The 23,004-nt window shown below is 41.3% G+C and overlaps 1 protein-coding gene across 2 annotated transcripts; it reads right to left on the bottom strand.

Moving 5' to 3' along the window:
* Window positions 1-550: 550 nt before the first annotated feature.
* Window positions 551-22,039, bottom strand: GNS (glucosamine (N-acetyl)-6-sulfatase). 2 transcript variants are annotated; one of them, XM_055807725.1, is made up of 14 exons: window positions 21,750-22,039; window positions 21,017-21,076; window positions 20,132-20,338; window positions 18,529-18,594; window positions 18,020-18,118; window positions 15,432-15,599; window positions 11,738-11,820; window positions 10,283-10,401; window positions 9,644-9,747; window positions 9,148-9,249; window positions 7,849-7,956; window positions 7,055-7,165; window positions 5,004-5,164; window positions 551-4,161 (listed from the first exon to the last, which is right to left on the bottom strand). In XM_055807725.1, exons 1-14 carry the CDS (start codon window positions 21,888-21,890, stop codon window positions 4,083-4,085), a joined length of 1,608 nt encoding a protein of 535 aa, XP_055663700.1. In that variant the 5' UTR covers window positions 21,891-22,039; the 3' UTR covers window positions 551-4,082. The 2 variants fall into 2 exon arrangements, with proteins under 2 accessions (XP_055663700.1, XP_055663699.1); XM_055807724.1 differs by having other exon boundaries at window positions 551-4,167; window positions 21,750-22,037.
* Window positions 22,040-23,004: the final 965 nt, after the last annotated feature.

Below are 23,004 nucleotides of genomic sequence, written 5' to 3'. Positions count from 1 at the left end.
AATAGGTTAAAGGTACCTAATCAACTTGCTTTATAGTTCAGAAAATAGTTACGCAGATATTTTTAAACAGCTGCACAGAACCATATGAGGAATTAAAATCTAACAGGGACAGAGGTAAGTAGCACCAGTCTTACTGTTGCTCACAGTTCCCATTTTGGAAAAAGCCTTGCGTAGGATTTTATTCTTCCTCTTTCCCAGAGGTAGAACACACTGCTTTGAATTATGAACAACAGTTTCTGTATTGTCTCTTTTGTTAAAGTTTTCCATCTATTCAACAACATCAGTTTCTAAGGAAATATGAGCAAGTACAGCTTGCATTTAAATTTGTTCTCTCACCTCAGTGTTTCTTCTTGCTGCAAAGCAGTCACGTGTTGTCTTGCAAGATGCTGTAATAAGGTTCCCTGTGACCATATAAAAGTTCACTAGTGGCCACTGTTAGGTAGCAGGGCAGTAAGAGAACTGGCTTATAAATCAGGAATTCAGTCTTTAGAAGTGTGCCACAGCTTGATCCTGTGGAAAGGTTTAACTGAAGTTCATTAACAGAAAGATAGGAAGTTTGATAGGCAGTTTATTTTTTCTTTCCCCAAAAGTGCAGCAGTGAACAGGGTCCTCTGGAAGGGCACTTTCTAAACAAATGTTCAAAACAGCAGAAGTATGCTTACAACATGCTACAGCAAAGTATGCTCACATACAGACAGAGAATACTACAAATAAAATTAATTTTCACTGAATCACAATAAATGACAACTGGTTCATTATGATGAAATTTGTATTTAGCTTGTAGAATCAGACTTAAGTTTTTTAACTTGATTGAAAATGTATTATACCTGCTTTGGGTGTGTGTTTGCACGTATGTATTCTTGTTACAGCTTTATTCCTCAAAATAAAGCCAAATTTACTGGGTCTATGCTGGGTAAGCATGTACTTGCTGTATTCACTTGTGCTGAAGTGATGATACTGAGTGGGTTTTGGTTTAGGATAATGTATAAAGTTATTAACTGCATTTCTCCCTGTGTAATATTTACTTTTCCAGATCAGATCATTAAAATTCACAGCTCTGCTTTTGGTAATAACGATTTAAAAATTAAATAAATAACCAAAAAAAATAATAATCACATTTTACCTAAACCCAACTCTGTACCAGTAAGGCCCATTCATTTAACACAAATGCCTTCAGTGACAAGGTACAGATACAGTCGCAGCCAAATAGCATATGAAATGGAACATGCAGGAAGACCATTTAGTTTTAAAATCACTTGGTTGGGAATTTGACTCTTATCCAGATCTAAGTTCCTTCATAGTGGTTTTTTTTTTAATCAAGGATAAGAATTAACACTGTTCATTCAAGGCTGTAAAAATACTTAGAATTAACTCTTCATGGAAATAGACACCAGACAAGTTCCTGTTCTTCCTTCAGCTACATGCTTTTGCTGAACAGTTCTTAAGTCTTTATCAAAAGTGGGAGTGAAGCAGGTATTTTACTGGTTAAGTAAGGACTGACTAATTTCATTCTGAATTTCAATTTAATACATTTACTACCTACGACAGATTTCATGTATAGCGTGGTTCTCAGACAGTGAGTGTGTAAGTTATTAAGCCTAGTTACAAAATGCTTTACAGGTATGTGCAGATAGCAAGTATTAATTTGGGTAAAACACCTGGTCACATGTACTGAATAGCCTGTATCAATTCTGTCAACTTTCATATTAGTTATTAGGCAAAAAGTGAAATTTTCTTTTGAATGATTCCTTATTATGGCTTAAGATCACTTTAAGAAAAGATAGTGCTGTGAGTTGCATATCTGTACCCATAACAGTTTTTTTTTTCTATTAAGAAGCAACATAACACACATTACTTGCACTGAAACTTAACTCAAGCGGGAACTTGACACATGACCTAGATTTGATAGAACTGTCGAGGGTTTAACATGCAGCAATCAACGTATTTCATGCTAGCCTCCAAACAGCTACCAAAATAAAGTTTAAATGAAGAACAAGTCTCCATTGCTAGAGTTATCTGAGCAAAACACTACAGAAATGAACTTGAGGTTTAGCTCAGTGTGCAAGTAAACACTTGAGAGCATGAAAACAACTTTGGTTTTGTTTTTTGAAGACAAAACAGAGTCTGAAAGATATTGATGGGCAATACTAAGGCTTGAGAAACAAAAACCAGGATAAAGCTACAGTTGTAGTGGAGAAAAAAAAAAAAAAGTCCTGAGTATTCAAAAGCATGTAAGTTGTCTGAATATCCAAAAACCTCTGCATTTATACAGATGCTCCAGCTGAAAAGTTACCTTTCAAGTAATTTTTTTTTCTCCAAATATTTGGTCACTCTAGAGATTTGAAACTATGAGTGAGATTGAAGACAAAAACTCTATAAAAATCTAACCTGTAGACCACCACAGAAGTTTGCAACTTTAAGCTACATGAAGGAAAACTTCTGTGCTTCAGAATTAAAAGTGAAGAAAGTTCAACTTTTCTTGTAGCATTGATGTATCCAGTTTGTGGGTCTGTGCACTGGGCTATGCACCTTCACAGTTTGAAAGAGTCATTACTTCGTTGCCTACTTATTAATTACTTGTAGAAAGGTTTTTTTGACAGAAGTTGAAATCATCAGGCTCTCTGGGTAAAAGATCCAAAATAACAAACCCGAAGACTAAATAGTTGTGCCATAGTTTGTTTGACAAGGGAACAATCATCTTGCCTGATAACACAGTTGATTTGCCCATGAGCAACATGAGCTTGTCTTGCAAAAGATACACAATTCAGTGTTTCCAGAAGGTGTTTTGCCAATGAATCTATACAGAAGTTTATTCTAACACAAGTTCAGGTGTTTTTCAAGACTTCCAAAGATACTCAAGTTTGGGTATACAGGATGGCTGCATTTCAAGGTGAGCCTGATCAGAAGGTTGAAAAGACAACATCACACTTCCAAAGGGGAACCAAGTGACAGCATACTGCAGTCAGGTGTCTGACAGGCAGTCCTTTGGTGTGAAGGCCACTTACTGCAGGTTCTGAGTAGTTAGGTCTCAACCAAAAAGCAACTCTATGAAGCACGTGAACTGCCCAAAACAGCTCTCTTAGCCTAACTTCCAGTGAGCAAACTAGCTAAAAATAAATAAATCATTGCTTTCAAAATAATTTACCTTCAAGAATCTAATCAATGCAAGATGTTAGACAATACAAGACATTTGGATGTTAGAGACAGGTCAACCCTACTGTGGTGCCCCAGTTTGGTTTTTTGTGGATCTTTTTTTAGTTTTACCTCTGTTCATATATTAAAACAGAATTAAGAGTTAGCTCAAGACACAGGCACACTTATTTGAATACTTGTTAGTCTCCACACTCTTGTTTAACTCACTAAGAAGCCTATATTAAACCCTAAGAGTTTTTTTCAGTAGTACATAGTAACCCATTCCAGCATTTCAAACTAGAAGGAGGTTGAAATTACATTCTTGTCTGCAAGCTACCAAAGATGTCCTACAAAATTCATTGGTCTCATTTGAAGTGGTCTCATTGAGAGTATTTAGCATACAGATTTTAATTCTGTACAAGACACTTGCTAGTCAGATCCTGTGGTTTTGACTACTGTCTTCCTACGCTATTCTAGGCTAGTTTGCTATTGTCATTAACAGCTTTGATCTTGATACAGGAAACCTACAATTAAACATAGCTCTAAAAAGTCTGACATTGAATATGGGTGAGCATTACTGTGCAATAGCACCTGCCTATCTAATCCAACTCAAATATGCATTTACTGATTTTTAGAACAAAATAAACTGTTCAGATTCATAGGCATAGGTTCACCTCTGTGTCTGTGATGTGAAAAGTTACTTGAAAGACAAAAGTGGCAATCAACTATCTGAGCAAGACAGATTAGCCGTGTCTAACGATTTAGTTAGAGTTCAGCTGTAAGATACACATATTGCACAAGGCAACCAGCTAAAGACAAGGGGGTTTCTTCCAAACAGGGTTTGGATAGCCCATTAAAAGTCTTCCAGCTGCGATCAACGAGAGTTACAGAGACAGACCTGCTGCAGTCACTGGAGAAACTGCTCAGTGGGAGCTGATTGCAAGAGGCTCTTAAGTGCCTTGTAAGGACTGTGCAGAAAATCTCCGAGCCCGAACACCATGACTGCTGAACATGAGCCGTGGGTCAAACCTGTACCTAGGGAAAGGAACAGTCTGTGAGCGACATAGTGACCCATAGCCCATAGTGACCGACACTTCTAGGAACAGCTGTTTCTAGAATAGCTCTCGTACAAGGCTACAGGAATAGCTGCTGTCTTAATACTAGGCGGTGGGGACAATCTCACTACATATTACAACGGATGTGTTATAATGACACAACTAGGAAGCTGATAGTCTCCAAAGAAACACACGCTAGCTACAACATACCAATAGCACAGTTATCAAGCATTTAGGAGATGCATTCTAACAGAAAGCTTTGGTGCCTCAAGTTACAAACGTATGTAGCACAACTGCAAGGACATTTTAAATAGTGCTTAAAAAAGCTTCAGTCCAAATGATACTGAGTAAGGTAGTTTTAAGGTAAGAAGTGCTACACCACTTGCAACAGCTGACTAATACATACACTTAGGTCCCCACAGGAAATCTTTGCCAACAGCATCTCAAGGAACAATGAGAGCAAGTATTTGGAAAACGCCTGCCTAAAGAAACTTGCAGAGCTTTTCTTTGTCTGCAGACAAACCTGAGGTCACTTGTCTCCAACTACTTAGAATAGCTGAAGCTTACAGCTGTGCCAAGTCAACAGTAGCTGACAAGATTAAAGTAGTAGTATTAATACCATCAAGTTATATATGGTAGGTTAAAATAAAATAGAGATTAAGCATTAAAAAATAGAAGCATCAAGAAAGCATCTCTATTAAACAACTGAACATATGTCAGTAAGATTATATTCCATCATAAATACCTCTATAAAAGCTGAATTTTAAAAATACATAGTTATATTTAAAAGTATTATAATAATGGATCTGCATTTACCCAGGATCGAAGACACCTGGTGTACGGCAAGTTGCTCCTGAACAGGACTGCAGCATCATTAATCGATAGTTCATCTTTTCTAGAATTTCTTGATCAATTGTTTTAGCAATGTTATTGATCTGGTGTGGATCTGCGGTCAAGTTATATACTTCCACAAACACCTGTAGAAGAAAGATCCTGCACTGTATTAAGTCCTCAGTGCTAATTAACACTTAATCATATTATATGGGAAGAGCACTTTATAGCAGCATATATTCCCAAATGTTATTTTCAACTATGCTGCAGCATCACCACACAAGCTATATTTACCCTTACCCGTGCAGCTAAGTGGTCAAAGACAACACAGTGTGTAGGTAAAGTTAAAGTTTTGTGACAGTGCAGTGCTGTTGGAAGAGTTTTTACTTTCACCTAAAGTACTCACCTGCTACACTACAGATTTTTTTCTAATGCATAAACGGAACCTGTCTTATGACTGTAAAACCACAGCAGGAGGCCATGGCTAAGCTGGCTGTCTTTTCATTAAGGGATCAAAATACACAATTTCATGACCACTGCATCACCTTTATATGCTCTTCAGGTACTTTCAGCTGTCAAACTCAGACACATGTCTTGACTAAATGTACAAAATATGCTCAATACAAGTATGCTATAACCCTAATACAAGAAAGTTTTTGTGTGCATATGCTTTGAGAACCTTTTTGTGTGCTCTGAGAAGGTTTGTCTGGAGGATTTTAGGGCAGATTTTTGGTACATCAGATCTCTAAACCATTCTGTGGGACAAACACTAGTCAACTGTATCTCAATAATTCAGCTCATATTTTGTCTGTGCTAGAGTGAGGCCTGGTTGCAGATGATGTTGATTGAAACTGGCTGGGTTGTGTCCAACTTAAAGATGCATCTGGACAGACTTTGGTTGTAAGCTTTCTTGTAAGATTTACTGCAAGGTTTTGAAAGCCACATTGCTGCATCTTCCCAATACCGTTAGTCTTAATTTAGCTGACCTAGGTAAACTGAGTGATCAAGAAATGCTATAGCCATACCTTCTTACTGGGGATAAAAAACAAAAAAAACCCCCCAAAAACAGTGACACAAAGTGTATTATCAGATCAACTTTGGGGTCTACTTTTCTCAAGAAAGCTGCAACACTCATTTAACTTCATCATAAATAGTCATAAAGTAGAAAAATAAAATGCATGGTCTGCTCATCAGCATTTTGGTCTCCTATACAGTCTTTCTTGCTATCTCACTACAAAAGACATCTTGTAATATTTAGTCCCCTGGTTTCAGTTTTTCATTGCAGACCACCTGAAAATGTTTTGTGTGGTGGTGTGATGACCAGGGATACCTGCTGTTTATGTATTTATTACACATCTGCTGACAGTGCAGTTTACTAGATTTGTGACCCGGTTACCTCAAACCCAACATGCTCTCTGGAGCAACTGTGTGCAAATGGGCAGAAGTCAAGATCAGCCCTGTAACACACCAAGTTTTGTGCATACAGTGGGTGCTCCACTAGTGAAATTTGAGCAGTTTCTGAAGGGACGCCGTTATGTCCCTTATACCCAAACAACCTATGATAAGGTTAGAGACCTTTCTCACAGTTGTGCCAGGCAAAGAAGTGAGCAATAGAAATTACTAGCCTGGCATTTCAGTTCTCCCCAAGAAAGAGAGTTGCAGGTGAAGGCAAGAACAGCAGAGATACAGGGTAACAGAAAGTATTTGTCGTACAGAAGACCCTGACACATGGAATTAGGGTAGGACAGAGAACTGAACCCAGCACAGCTCCCTGTGAGGCTGTTAGGCAATAATCATAGTTTAGGTCTCTTCCTCACTCCACTCCCAGCCCCCCCTTTTTTTTTTCTTCCTAGAACCTCACTAGAGTTCTAGTCAAACAGTCTCACCAGTAGATAACTACTTCACTGTTTATCTTGGAAGCAATGCTAGTCTGGTTTTCAGAGTACTTTATGGAAACCTTGAGAGCAGATAAGAGTGCAGACAGTCACTCGCACAGTTGTGAACAGTTGACGTCTGCTAGTCAGACAGAGACTTACCTCCCGGTCATCAAATTCACAGTACTGCAGATCCCAGGAAGTTGACAGTGTCCTTACACAAGCATATGTGTTGTTGTAGGAATCTTCACAGACACAGTCTGGGAAGCAGTGCTATGAAGTGAGCAGTGAACAGAAACATCAGAGCAGGAAAAAACCCCAGATGAACTAGCGATACTTTCCCTAGAGTCTATACCAGCTCAAGCCAACAGCAGTTAACTGACAAACACAAGAATCAGTCTAACACATGCAAGTCTCCACTGGGGATTTTGAGGAAAACATCTTCTAAATTTGAGAAAGTGTTGTTAAACTCACCATGATTAAGCACATTTTGCCTGGGAAGCTGATGTAGACTGAAGAGATCAGCACAACACCCACTACTGAAGAGAACAGCAATGGGATGCTTTACTTTAAGCAAGCTTTCTTTAATTCAGGAAGTAGATAGTGACTTAAGTAATAGTCACAGACAAGAATTATGCGATGAGGTCACTGGGAGTTTAGAAAGAGCATGATGTCGCTGCTACCCACATTGCCAAGCCCACACCTTCCTGCGTATTTCTCTAGCCCTGAGACCCTATAGATTCCCACTGACAGGGTGACAGCGGGCTGTATGGTCATACAGACATGACTTCTGCAGAGCTCTATGTCTCCCTCCAGTTCTTAAGCGTGGCACAGGACCTGCAGAGCTAGCTTCTACTTACCAAGACACTGGGAGCTTACTTACAGGTTAGTCCATACAGCAAACAGCTTTAATTCAGCAGCTATTTTCTAATATTAACAAATCTTGTCTTGCTTACTGTGACTCCAGGTCCTAGGCCAGGACAGGTAGGATCACTGCCATTGTATCCTTCACCTTGGTACTCCACCAAGAAGTCTGATCTCCATGTCACATTTTTGTCTCCTCTCTAGGACAAGAGGTTAATGGGACTTAGTATCCACTCCGCTGTGAAACAGCGGCTCTCCACGCCTGGTATAAACTGCCTTGTAAGTATTAGTGTTAAGTCATGGTCCCTAGTTTGAGTCAGTCTTAAAATAATATTTAGCTTTAAGTTACAATGTCTTGTGTAACTAGAAGACAAGGATCCAACTCCAAAAACATTAGAAGCCCTTCTTCTGAGGGCTTGAAAGTAGTCTTCAATTTATAAAGAATCATGCAGCGATACCAAATAGCAGCCATGTGGCCAGACACTACTATATTACAGACAAGATCCCTACAACAAGGCCGTTTCTCTTGAGTTTGTATCAGACTACTGCAACAGATGGAAAAAGATATCCTCAGCATGAAAGATAAACAGCTTTAAGAAGCAACCAAATTTTAAATTGCTCCATTTGTAGCTGCATTTTAAAAGACCAACAGAGGTTTAAAATTAATACACAGCACCATCACAGGCATATACAGCAAAACAATGAGTTTCAGTTTTGATTCCATCAGAATTTAAACTAGATGCCTTTTACCTGCTTCTGTCTAAAGAACAGCTTAAGGTTTGGATACAAGGTTTTAAAAGCAAAGCACTGTTTTAAATCTGGATGATCTCCTGTGTTTCCAAGTAAGCTGCCTTCAATTTATAGACTAAATTTAATTAAAACTAAATGGATCAACTGCAAGCAGCTTTATTTAAATAGGCTTCTGCTCACTTATTGGAAAGGTCAGGTTTACATTATGAAACCACAGGCATCTTTCCAGAGGTTAGGGGGAAACACTAGTTCTACTAAAAATTGAGACAAACCAGAAATTTAAGAAGCCTACTTTTCTCCTATGTCTGTGCTGAGAAATCCCAAGGAAAAGGGGAGGAAGGATGCAAGGTAGGAACAACATACAGTATTCAAAACAGGAATCATTACAAATGGCAGGATTAGCCAAAAAATGACAACTTTCTATTACAAAATAACCACAGAGCTGCAGGTCTTATGAAAATACATATACATTTAAACAAGGTACCTACTTTTTAAACTAAGCTACGAACACCCCCTGTGAAAATAACATCAAGGGAAGAATCTGGGTTATGAGTTGACTCAGTCTATCGAAGGAAGTAGTATTCACTTTGAAGAATAACCCCTGCGAGAATTAGTATTTACTTGTCTGCCTGTCTACTTACCAGCAGTGGCAATAGTGACATCCCATCCATCTGGGTCTTATTCAAGTCATACCCCGCAATATCCAGAATAGTGGGACCCAAATCAATATTTGCAACAAGCATCTGCCGGGTAAAGAAAACTCACTTCAGAACACCAGAGCCTAACATATGTAATAATGAGAATTCTGTATTTTAACTACTTGTAATTTTAGGTACACCTAAACACTACTTAATTTCATCTTTCTAAGCTAATGGACCCTATAACATTCAAAAGCAATGACAGGGTCTTCGGAAAGTGAGCTTCACACTTCATTTACTTCTGTAGCCTGCAATTACTTAAATTTACTGATTCAAGCAAGAACACAAAGCTTTTTAGACTGAGGTCTTTGCACTTTCCATCATTCATGTATGCAATTTAATTCATACATATATATGCAGGAGGATAAATTACCTCAAGTTGATAACTGTGAAACAATATTAAAAATAAATCTGTACTCCAATTTCACTTCTTTCTTACCTTGCTTGTCTGATTTGGTTTTATCCCTGGTCCTCGAACTAGCAATGGAACTTTGATATCAAACTCATATAACTGCCGTTTGTCTATTGGCAAAGAAAACTGGCCTATACAATAGAAAATGGAAAAAGTTAAATGGCCTCTTAGTTTATGTTTTAAGAGTCTTGTGTTACATAATTTCCAGCAGCCGGTTTAAGTCAGAAAAGGTTCTTAACCTGAACTACATCCAGACAACTTCAAAGTATAAGCCTGTCTTACAGTTTAACAAGTTTGATACCACATTTTTAGCTGCACAACATCATACAGACAGGTCTTTGACAGTTTTTTACTGTTTAACTCCTTCACGGCAACTCTTCCTACAGAAGAGAGAAGACATTTCCTCCATTTCTATACTAGGGTTTTTTTTTTTTGTATACCAGGATACATCGGTAGAGATTAATGCTAAAACCCAGAACCAACCAAACAATAAAATCCCTAAACACCCCACACTGCAACTCCAGATGGTTTTGCAACTCAAATCAGTACTTCTCGTTTACAGTTTTCCACAGCTTCTGTTCCCATTTTCTGGAGTGATCATGAGGATGAAATGTTATGTAATTCCTGGATCTTCTACTAATATTCAGTAAGCAGTGAAAATTTTACCAGTGTGGAAGCCGTTGTCTGATGTGTAAAAGATATACGTGTTGTCCAGTTCTCCATTCAGTTCCAGTTTCTTGATTAGCTTCTCTATCAGGTCATCTACCGACAGCAGAGTTTGCCATCTACACAGAGTAATTCATAGTAGAATATGAAAGATTGAGAATAATTCTGACTGCAGGTAGGGCGTTCTTATTGTTTCAAGTCAACAGTGCATGCACTATAACTGGATTATTTTGCTTGCAAATCCTGAAAACAAACTTCATAGATTACTACACTGTACTTTTGGAGGCTGCAATTTAAGATAGGAAATAGACTGTTTGTCTTCAGTTCTTATTAATTTTATTCTGTAGTTTCTGAGAAAGACATGAAAACACTGATTACTTATCTGGAGACAGTCAAGACCAACTTTGAAGCAACACTGTGGCAAAGAGTCAGAGTTATCTCCTGCAAGGTCACTTACTATTAGTATTTTAATATTAAAACCTACATAGGAAGAACAAGACTGACACCAATTTATTACCATTATGGGATCCTTTTTGCTTGATATCGACATCAGTTATTTTGTATTATTCATATAATATCAGGGTCCATTATTCCAGTACAGCTAAACCCCCTGAACAGCTAGCTACAAGTTGTTACCTTTGTCATGGGGTTTGCTGCTGAGACAAGTGACTGCTCCTGTTAAGTCACCAACAAGCCTCCACAGACTATTACGCTGAATAACTAGAGTTACTCAATTCTTGGATCCTGTTGTCTCCAGGCTTAATTTAAGATTTTTTGTTGCATGATTTTACTTTCATGTTTTGCAGAGTAAGAGCCTGAAAACTTTTGTTTTCCATCTCCAAAGTGACAAGCTAATGCCCCAAAACTGCTTAACGCTGAGTTTGTTTCAGAGCTTTTAAAGAAAATATACATACAGCTTAAATAAATACGCTTCCTTTCTATGAAAAGAAGGGAACAAGCTTATCTTCACATTACTCCCTACATCCCCTTTTATAAAAATGGATCAAGCACCTGCCTTGGCCAGTCAGGTATTCCCATGTAAAAAGACCACAGTCTGAGAGTCAGGGTTAATAAATCAGATTAGATGACACATAATCACATTTGACATACATCATGTAAGAATCTGGAATTCAAATGAAGTAGAAGGTAAGGCAATTTTTTATTAAAAGCTGTTGTGCACTGAAAAAGAAGCGGTAGAGACACTGAGCATTGATGAGTCTTTTTTATGATCAGTGACGGCCGCATTTGGGAGTAAAATATTTCTTAAGTCAGTGACAGGTTTCTTTGCAAAAAGTAAACCAAAAGTCAGGTCTGCCAAAATGATGCCTGACAACTATCACAGATAATTTGACATGTATTGTCAGACTTACTACAACCCTTTTAAAAAATACACCTTTTCTTCCTTTTTTTTTTTTTTTAAAAAGTAGAAATCTTAAGCAACAAAAAATTTCTTACCGCTTTCTATAAGCATCATCAAGGAACTGTATTGAAGAGTTAGTCATTGGAGTCTTTGCTTGTCGAATTAACCAGTGCTTGTTCTGAAGTAGACAAAAAGATTAGTGAGAGAAGTATCAGCTTTTAAACCTTTCTTAGACCATTTCAACAGAAATGTTGTTTAGGGTAAAACATCCACATGATTCCTGTGAAACAGCCAGGCAATGCTATCAAACTGACCTGACTCCAATTTTACCCCCTTGGTTCATGTAAAAATCTAAGTTGCAAGTGTAGAATGTATTACAACCACATTAGGTGAGAAGAGTCTTACCTCTGTGAGAAGAAAATAGCTATGGATCTTTTCAAAGCAGTTCAGGGAAGAATCTTGTGAAAGGAGCTAGGGAAGGGTCTCCCAGAGATAAAAGCCTGAGACAGGCCTGATGGAAAAAGAAATTCTGAAGGATCGAGCAGCATTGCAAGATTGGACTTTGCTGTCAAAGTATGGTTCTTTTGGGACTGAGATTGGCAAGCACTCTTACGGAGGTAGAGAGGTGAGAAGAAACTCCTGTATCCAAAGCAGTTAGGACTACCTAATTTATAGACAGGTGAGGACAAAATCTGTAATGGTGTCACTGTCAGATTCTCACTAGCCTACGAACTCAGGACTGAAGACTACTGGAGGGGAGCAGAAACATTACCATTTTATTTGGATTTTTTTGACTCTGGAACAAGAGTGTTTCTTTAGCTGAAGCATGATTGATTCTTCTAGCTGCAACCCCAGCTTCCACAATCAGCCCCTACCCTTCTCCCCTCACCCATCCCCCCAAAGTAACGGAGATGATCTGACTCATGAGAAGTGATACTCCCACATCCTGAAGCACCAGTCTGAACAGGGTCAGCTGCTGTGCAAACACATGGGAAGGTCTGTTGTGAACAACCTGAAGGCTAGTATTAGTGGGGAGCCAAATAAAGGAGAAAGTCATGTCAATGCAGCTTTACCCTTTTCATTTAGTCAGAGGTGACCCATTCATCACCCTCAGCTTCAGCCTGTATTTAGTTGGTCACTCCTCTCTGTAGAGCCTCTCATTACGCAGTCTCCCTCCTGTCACAAGTGAATGACTGAACAGGCTCAGGCTTTTGGGACTCACAATGATGTGACTCATATCTCCTCCAATTATTCAGCTCCCCTCTTTTCTGTTCTTGCCAACTGAAGGAAAGATTTTTGGCCTGGAGACTTAATACCATGTCCAGTTTATTTTGATTCAGTTGTATTCAGATCTCTTTTATAGTAGCTGTGCAACAATTCTCTGGAGAGATGCTAAGTGTATTTCAGCAAGAAAACACAGCATAGTCAAGACCAAACATCTATGAGTTGTGCGTTGGTTGAGAGAGGAAAAAGTAAGGAAAAACATCACAGACCCCATCCCCAGCTCAGCAAAGTTCTTCAGAGAACAAAGGAGCTGGCAACTTCACCTGTCCACCAACCATATTTCACAAGGTGTGTGCTTAGGAGAGGCCCTCCGTAAGGCACAACCATACTGGATAATAAGTCACCAAGTGCAGCAGAATCCTCTCTTCTGGATTATTTTGTTCTTCGTACCTTTCTCTGAAGTTTAAAAGCTTCACACAGCACCTAAACACCTTTGTGGATTTCAATAAACTTCACACTGACTCAGGGTCCTCACATCTGCTTCTCTGTCAGGTCTCATTTCACCAATTACATACAAAGCTGTCCACCAATCCTGCTGCCTCCCTACATCCCATTTTCAAAGAAACTTTAGGTCTTGAGATAGCATACCACGTCTTGCCAGCAGAATCTGAACACAGCTGTGCTCCAATTTTGCAGGAAAAACTGCATGCAAGAGAAATACCCAACATGTATCTTAATCACGTTCTCTCTCAGAACACCTTATACAAACCACTCCCTTCTGGGCCATCAATAGTCCTGCTTGGGAAACCAAACAGCTACCCATCATTTGATAAAGTTCACAGCTGAGGATCCTAAGCAGGAATTAAAATGTCAGACTCTGGCCAGTGATGCACAACAGCTTAACTCCTATTTTTCACTTAGAGGTTTTGCCTAGATGGCTCCAACTTTTAGTACCTCTTGCCCACGTACTGTATAAGGAAGCTAGGCAACACTAATTTAGGAATCAAGACTGTACAATGTAAGACTGTCAACCAAGCATTGTAACACCAATGACTTGAGTCTAAGCCTATGTACGTATTTACTGCTATTGCAGGAATTATGCTTGCCATAGAAAACAGTGAACCTCAAAGAAGAGTTAGGCTTCAAGACAACACTGCCAGTTACAGAAATGCACACTTAATGATTGTAGCTATTGTGTCTAGGAAGAAGGGTAATGCTAGTCTGTTCCTATCATGAAATCTACTAAGACTATTGTATCCACAGATATTAACTACCAAACATAAAGTCCACCCATCATTTTGCTTTGTGTTATACAGGCATATGCAGAGCTTTTGTTCCACATAAGGGAACCCCCACATTGTATTTTTTGGCTAGCTGCTGACTTTGCTGGTCAAGTTATTTCTGGCTCACTATATTAAAAACATTCCATTAAAGTAATGGAGTCTCAAGACAAAGTTAGGGATCCTTTTATGAAGAAAAAACCCCCACAAAAGTCTGATTCCTACTCCCTAGTTCCAAACTTAACAGGTTTGGCTACAATATTTGTTACTGCCTGCAGCCCTTTTCTCCCCCTTCACTCATGTTTTCATATCATGCTGATAAGCACACAGTCATTTTGCAAGTTACAATCTTCAGCTAAAAACAAGTTTCACCCTGTACTACGTGAGTCACAGTGACCTTGGAAGAGGTATCACTGGGCTCCAGATAGGCATTTAGGCCATGTTATCTTAGTCTTAAGATTCAGTACAAACGTTGAATTGAGTCACACTGAACAGTAGCGAGTTCTGTATTTTAAACTAATTGAATCAAAAATACAGAACTTTTGTAAGTCAAATATTTCACCAGATTAGCTGTTTGTGACTTTCACTTGTTGGCAGAGTAAACCACAGCGGATTAGTCTGAGCTAGACCATATTTGGCCAAGTTTACCGGCAGTGGAAGGGACTGCCCTGTCACAGGGACCTCTGCAACTTTGTCGCATTAGGCTCAGCAATTCTGGTTACAGGTTATTTCAACAAATGAAAGGTAAGTTTTCAAAGTCCTTCGTGACTCTGAGCCCTGCAGTTCATGATTTCATGAAGTCCCCTGGTTAGTCTGATGTGCTTGTCACCTAGGGGCAGCTTTGCCATGAGCTCAAGTAATGGACCACCCATCCCCACAAGCAGATGTGCATAGGAAGACAGGGTGCTCATCGTTATTCACCTGACCTTTGCCAAGCACACTACCTATGTGTTCTCCTGAAAGCACTGAAAGAACATTTTAAGAGCTTCAGAGCAGTCTGGAAATTGGACAAGGTATTAACTTTTTTCCATTTATCAATCATAATTCCATTGTACTGCCTTATTTTTGCCACTACATTTTTTTATTCACAAGATATTATTGTATGCAAATATCTCAGAGTCACAATAAGCATATCTTACCCTGACAGGCTGATTAATGTAACTAGTAGTCATGGTACAAGCCTATTCTACTCACTGTTTAGACTTGACATCCTGGTCAGGGTCATTGTCTACTACTCTCATAAAATGGTGGTATAACCTATGCAGATTCTTGCTACTTAGCTTACCTTCCCATGAATATTAAAATTGCTGTTTCTTGGTGCACTGACATTCTGAAAGCTCTTCATATACTGTGGAGCAGCTGTCCAAGGGGAGTGCGGTGCTGGGGTTGAGATCATCATAAAGAAAGGTTCAAAATTAGATTTATACTCCAAGAAGTCCAATGACATGTTGGCCTGCAAACAGTTTTGTTAGAGAAAATGTCATACCTCCAAAGGAAAAGCAAGTATTTGAAAAATACAAACTAGACTTAACTTAGATATAGCTCAGTAGTAACTGGAAGATTTAAACTATCTCAGAAACTTATTTCTTGCTGATCTACAAATGTCCAGAACAGCAGCTTAAGATGAAAAAAAATCTCAAGTGTTCATGTTAAACAAATCATTTCTCCCACATCTCTAAACAGCTTTCTACTTCAGATCTTTACCTTAACATGACCTGGAAAGCTCATCAAAAGTTTGTGCCTATTCCAAGTATCAACAAAATTCACCTGAACTCTGTTTTCATCAAGTAAAATCAGAGCTTTCTTTAATACAGTCTGAGTCTTTCCAAGGCTCTCAGATGCCATCTCCTGCCTAACAGAAATAGCAATAGTTCTGGAAAAAAAAAAAGTCCAGCCCCACTGTTTATAGCGTATGTTCATTCTGTGGCAAGCTCCTAGTTTATGAGGCATGCCACATTTCTGCTGGTGAAGTCAGAAGCTCTAATGAAGGACAGTGCCAAACTCCACTCACTCATGCCACTTAATTTTCATTTCAGCCTATACACAACTTCAAGTAGCAAGTTAGAAGAGAACCTCCTCTAGGTGAACCTGCTTTGGCAGGGGTTGGACTAGATTTCCAGAGGTCCCTTCTAACCCTGACCATTCTGTGATGCTGTAAGTTCCATTTTGACCTTCCCTTACTCAGCGTTTGAAATTAAAGCTTCAAAGGTATTATTCACAGATGAGTTGTTCACTACTCAAATCTTGCAACATTTTCCTTTCTTGTTTGATTAGTATACCCATTCTGGGTATCCTTTCCTTTCTCTAGAACAAGTAGTACACTAGGAATTCCCTCCCCATCCTTCCTCCTAACTTGTACATCCAAGCAAGCAGGGTTGGACTCCAGTTATATGACAACAGAATTAGGGGAGGAGAAGCCAGTATGATGTAGGTAAACTCATAGAACTTAGATTTTGCTAGGAGCTTAAACTGCAACATGTCAGGACTGCAGTGGACAGATTCAGGTGTTCAGATTCTCAACGCCAGACTTAAGTACGCAGATGTCCTCAGTCAGGACAAAGCTGCTTGTGCATCACATCAAGCAACACAAGAACTCTGCATAAGCAATCCGCTCCTGTGCGCTGCCCATTGAGCGAATTAAGCTCAAACACTAGCTCTGAAATGCTAAATGCATATTTGGTGACTACAGGCAAAAGGCAGAATGCAACATGCTGGAAATCAAAATATGCTGCTATATCAATAGGTATCATACCACAAGTAAGAGGTTTATGCAGCAATGATCTACTGGTCAACATGCTTACGAGCTGCTGAAGGATCAAAAAAAGACCAGTACAATGCCGTAATAGGATAGCCTCACTTCTGGCTTATCAATTCCAATCTAGCTTTAGACAGCGTAAATCTAAATTTAAATCAGACAGTTGTTCAGTACCCTAAGAAACATCAATCAGTTCTGTTCCTAGCAAGCAGCTGTCTATGTTCAAGAACCCACTGGAATGAAACTCTAATTAGTCTCAATGGAAGACTACAAATCAACTGCACAAGGAGACTTCTCTGAGAAGAATCTTCCCGAGTGCCACATGTGACCTCCCAGCACTACCAACTCATACACTGTAACAGCACGTTGAATTAAGACTCCAGCCCGCTGGGTGGAAGAAACGCTCCCCCCACCCCCAAGCTAAGAATACTTGGAACAGGGCCTCAAGAGAGCTAGGACAGCTCTTCCAACTTTCCTTTAAGTATTTGATATCTTTGTTATCTCTTTACCTTAAGGGGGTAAAAAGGCAAAAAACTTCTCCAGTCACCTACACATTTTGCACAGTTCATATATTGCCCTCTCACACTAAGGGGGGTTGATTAGCCTCTGATATTTCCAAGTCATCAGTTTGATGTAGTTAGAGATTACAACATACTAACACATCACAGTATCTAACAAACAAAACATGGTATGAAGTTATTTTTACATGCTTAACTTCCCACTGAAATCTTGGCCCAGTTAATCTGTTACAGAAGTTGTGTATTGTAATGAAACACATCCTTCTGTGAAGTAATTTAAGTCATTGCCTACATGCATCATGTTCCTCATGCACTGCAGCAGTTAATACTAGCTTCTCTCAGTGAGGCTACTGGCTAGCAGATGAGCAATATCCCTTCTTTTCCACAGCTCCTACATGCAAACTTCCAATTTCTAAACATACCAAGAATCTTGCTCTGCTGATTAATGCCCACCCACCAACACGACAGCACAAGCATGTCATCACAAACTAATACAGCCTAACAAACTATCATCCCCTTCCCTCCCCAGCCTCCCCAGTGTAAGGGGCACTGTCTGGTCATAAGCAGCTTCTGTAACACAGGTGTTGCAAAATTTCTTACCAGTACATCTGTGAGATAATCTACACTGTAGTTCTCACCATGCTTTCGTGCTTTGCCATTTACTGAAAGAGTATAGTTGTAGTACTTCGAATTTTTCTCCTGTGAAAAAGAAAAGTCATGTGCATATTTATACAAAGTAACATGTACACTGATTACTTGAAATAATCCAAATAAGCTGCCAACAAGCATTTGTCAAATAGGTTATAAGCATCTGTCATAAGGACACTGCAAGGATTCTCAAAACTGATCTCCAACAACAAAACTTATTTTAGTGCTATCTCACACTGCTTTGGCTTTACAGGTCAGGGGCTTTCCCCAGCCACCTTAGCAGGAGTAGCCTTTGTGAAAGGCAAGGATCTGATATTCAATAAAGGAAAAAAAGGTAAGAAAATTTGTATTAAGTTGTTAGATGCTCTTTGTCTGTTCTTTCATGACCAGAAAAGTTAGAATACAAGTTGGATTACAAAGCAACTGAAATTAAGTATTTTGAAAAAAGCATGGTCACATACCAAAGCATACCAAAAACTCCATCCAGGAGGGACATGACCTACTCCCCCTGCATCCTCTGCTCCGTACTGAAAAAAGACAGACCATGACTCACAGTTTCAGTTATGATGAATAAAAGCTAGAAGTTATCTTTCATATTCATGTGCTTTATTCAACACTAGCCAGAAACCGCATTAAGCTAAATTCAATGTCAGAATGGAAAAAAAAATAATATATGCACATAAAACCACATGTATAGCCTGTTAAGGAAGTCTGGGTTAAATAGCTAGAAGGACAGTAACTGTAGGCTTGTCATCCACCAATAAAACTTAAATTTTATTCCCTGTTCTAGTCTGCACATGCAAATACTCAGAGATCCTGGAGAACGTATGTACATCATCAGGTAATGAGAGGTGATCAAAACACACAAGCAACAAGACACTCTTAGGCTTTGTGATAACAGTTCACAAGATACTAAGGACAATTTCACATAGACCAGCAGCTTCAGTTGCCCTCCCCCAAAATGTGGTATGAACTATAAGCAATGCTAGCCTCTTGTCACCTCAGTGCCAAGCGATCAACAACAACTAGCCTTTAAGCCTGAAAAAAAGGAAAGTAGCTGCTAAATCAGTGCCAAACTCAAAACAGAGGGTGCCTCAGAGAAACACAACGGGTTTTCTCAGGGTTGTCCTCTCCCATTATATGGCTTGCGCTGAGTCAAGAGATGCTCAAGAGGAAGTCAGACAAGTTTCACTTCCCCTAGCTGCCTCAGTAACATCAGCAGAAACAAATTTGTGCCTGGCTTGAAAATTCATTATTCGATTATCCCACCAACATATTCCACCAAGAAATAAAAGGAAAATAATGCTGCCAAGAACCCTGTAACTCATCCAGCTCCAAATACAACTCCATCACACAAGAGGAACACATGATCCTAGAGCTTTCAGCACTGAATTTTATGTCTTACCAGAAGCTACTACAAACCACAGCTGAGTTAAAAACATAAAAAACCCAAAAGCACACATATACAAGTGATTCAGTAATAAAAAGTGTTAGGTAACCTCTGTAAAGAGCTCTGATAATATCTGTTCTCCCAAAGAATTTGCCTCAGTGGGCATATAATATTGAAAATACCATATTAACTCCTAAAAACCCAGCACCACCAGTCCTCTGATTCAAAGGGATATATCAGTCACAAGTATTGAAACAAACCAGTTTTTTTTCTTTAACATTATTCTAACATCAAGCCTGGTCCGGCACTAGTTTGATTCTGTTCTTCAGTACCCCAAGCCAGTCATCTTTTCATTTGCCCCAGTCATTAAAATCATTACCTCTAAAAATTAACCCATCTGAATGTGATAAAAAGAGCCTTTGGATTCCATCACCCTTTCAAAACTAGCTTTTAAAAATGGTCAGGCACCTATAGAACCTGATTTTAACCAAGTTACGTTAAAGATTTGAACTTTCAATCTTATTTATCCCAACTCAGCAAAGAGAACTGTTCATTCAAGTAACACAATTTTAAACGTTTTGGGGACCCACCATCAGCTACAAATATAAAAATCAGAGTGTTTTGGAAAAGTAGACAAATGCAAGTAACAGTAAAAAAAATTAACCAGAAAATACCTCATTCAAATACTTTCCAGCAAAGAATGTTTGATAACCACACATAGTTTTGAGCAGTGCTGGGAAGGTGTATGGTTCTTGAATCTTCTGCCATAACTTGCTGCTACAGTTTCCTTCCAGAGTGTTATTGACAACATGATGATTATGTGGATACTTTCCCGTTAGAATGCTAGCTCGACTGGGACAGCAAAGCGCACTGGGAACATACTGGAAAGACACAATGAAGAAATACAAGACTGATATTGTAAAACAACCTTTCCTCAAAAGTTGTGGTTTTGAAAGATCAGCTAATAGGTTGATTAAAATGTTCACCAACATTAAGCATAGTTGTTTCTGGACACACAGAATTGCATCCCAAATATTTTCACTAGTGAAAAGCTGCACATAAAACCAGTTTTAAGTTTCTGCAGCATACACTCTTCAGCCCCCTCCTCCCCCCCCCAGATTAGATGTGGTTCTCATACAGTAGCAACTATCCATTATTTGTCAGTTGATTCACCCCATTATTTTAGCCACGGCAAGACATTAGAATATCAAAAGAGCAAAGTGGGTTTCCAGCATGCATAAAGCTGAAAGTTTTAATTAGCTTCTTTAAGTGCTTCTCAGTTTGTAATAAAAAAAATATCCAGATTACTCAGTATTGCTTTACAGCTTAAGGAAGTTATCACAAGTACTTTTAGGAAGTAAAACTTTCCCTCTCAGATTCCAAATGTAACCTTAGGCTATGCTAATTTGGAGACCTAAATGTAGTTGGAAATAGAATTTTAAAAACACACACACATGTACAGACTTCATAAAAGTATTACCAGTTTTGAGACCTTAGATACAAACTACACAAACACATACCTCCCACAGAAGTCCCAATAGTTAAATGTAAACACTTACTGCATTTAGGAAAGTTATTCCCATTTGCGCAATGAGAGCATTAGTCTTCTTTAGGGGGGTCTAGAAGAAAGATACCAAAAAGAAATCAGCTAGGAATGTAAGAATGCTAGGTAAAGTAGGGGAGCTGAAGCAGTCGTATGACTACCTGAACAAAGGTTTGCCACCCCAGTTTTTAGGCACTGCCCAGGCAAGCCACTCGGACTGCCTTTTCGCCAGGGCCGCCTCGTGTGACGGGAGCGGTTACGCAAGTCAGCCCAAGAAAGCCAAAGTATGGGGAATTTTCAGGAACCACCTGCAGCTGCAGAGGCTGCACTAGAGAAGCCCCAGCCTCGACCGGCTTGAGCCTCGGTGGCTTCCCAGGGAAGCTTCGGTCACCCGAGGAAGCTCATCACGACGTTCCCTTAGCGGGGCAACTCAGCCGGTAGGCGCGGACAGAGACCCTGTCCCCGGCTGGGGGCTGGGCCCCAGCGGCGCCGCTCGTCACCCCAGGCCCAGCGGCCGGAGCGACCCTCGCCTCACACCGTGCCCTCTCCCAGTGTCCCCAGCCAGGCTGCGCAGCCTCGGCGGGCGGCGGGCACCCCCACGGCGAGGCCGAGGCCTCCCACCACGCTCCCACCGGGCCCCACGCACGACCCCGCGCCTCCCGCTTCCCTCCCGGGCGGGCCCGCGGCGGTGACCCCCGGCCGGCCGGGCTGGCGGCGAGCTACGCGGGAGGCCAAGGGCCTGGCGTTACCATGCCGCCCAGGCAGACATCCTGGTCGTCGGTGAGGACGAGCACCACGTTGGGCCTCCGCGCCTGCCGGGCTGCCCCCGCCAGGCTCAGCACCAGCAGCGCGGCCAGCGCCAGCCCCCGGACCACCGCGGCGGGGGCCATGGCGCAGCAGCAGGGACGGGCGGGCCACCGGGCAGAGGGACGGACAGAGTCGGTGCCGCTCAACCCCGCGACGAGACCCTCGCAGCCGAGAGCGGAGCCCCGAGCAGCAGGGCACAGGCCCGCCCCGCCCCGGCATATGACCCGGGGGAGCGGCGGGGGGGCGGGGGGGCGGTGTCACGTGGCCCGGGCGGCAGCCGCGGTGGGAGCGGCCCCGCCTGCTCCCCGCCTCCCCGCCGCCGCAAGGCCCCGCCCCTCAGCGTGGCTCCGCCCCACAGCATGCCCCCGCCCCCTCAGCGTGGCCCCTCCCGCTGCACGCAGCCGGGATAGGCTGTTGCCATGTGGGCGGGAGCGGGGGTCGGTCACTGGAGTTGGGGTCTCGTCCGCCGTGTACCCCCTCACAGACGCCGGCTGCTGCCTGTGGAAGTTGAATACTACGGCGCCTGAGGGCGGGCTACGCAGCATTTTGTTCAGAGGGGGTTCTTTTTAGTTGCAAAATACCATAGCTTGCTACCAAGTTCCTGGCGTTAATCAGCCGAGGCCATCGGTCCGGCAGCGAACGTCTGGCCTGTTTGCAGTGCTATCTCCTCGTGCGTCCCAGACAGTTAATTCTCTCGGCTGGGGGGAAAATATTTTAGAAACGTTGAGGAAAAGCTCAAGGCAGAAACAGACAAGGAGCACGGTGGGGGCAAGGGGAGTGCTGGGCACTTCGGATGTCCAGGGCAATTGCAGCGTGGGCACTGGAGCGGCTGCGGCAGGTCGGTGCGCAGGGCCGGGTCGGTGCGCAGGGCCGTCCCGCTGCAGGCAGCTAGTGCGCTGGGGCGGGCCTGGGGGGAAGGGGCTGCGGCAGCGGCGGCATTACTCAGCGTAGAGGCTGTGGGCATCACAGGATGCGGTAGCGACACAGCTCCCCCAGCTAACAGGTGCGCCAGGGCTGGTGGCCGCACCAACCCTAATATCAGCTCTGCTTTTTACGTTTTACGGTGAGCTACAGCAGCATAATTACAGCCTTGCAGTTGTGTCGCTGAAGTTATGCTCTGTGGTTCCTTATGCGCGTTTCGGCCTTCCTCCAAGGAGGCGTGGGGCGTTAACCGAACCAAGCTCGGGGCTGCCCCTT

This window comes from Falco peregrinus, chromosome 6 (genome assembly GCF_023634155.1).
Source record: "Falco peregrinus isolate bFalPer1 chromosome 6, bFalPer1.pri, whole genome shotgun sequence".
In the NCBI taxonomy this organism is placed as follows: Eukaryota; Metazoa; Chordata; class Aves; order Falconiformes; family Falconidae; genus Falco; species Falco peregrinus.
This window is presented reverse-complemented; position numbering and strand designations above follow the sequence as displayed.

Excerpts from the sequence above, each read along its gene's own strand:
- GNS (XM_055807724.1), bottom strand. The coding sequence starts at position 21,890 with ATGGCCCCCGCCGCGGTGGTCCGGGGGCTGGCGCTGGCCGCGCTGCTG. Across the intron at positions 11,821-15,431 it reads ATTTTAATATTCATGGGAAG|AACAAGCACTGGTTAATTCG; the intron begins GTAAGCTAAGTA and ends TGTCTACTTCAG. Across the intron at positions 9,250-9,643 it reads AACCAAATCAGACAAGCAAG|ATGCTTGTTGCAAATATTGA; the intron begins GTAAGAAAGAAG and ends TTTACCCGGCAG.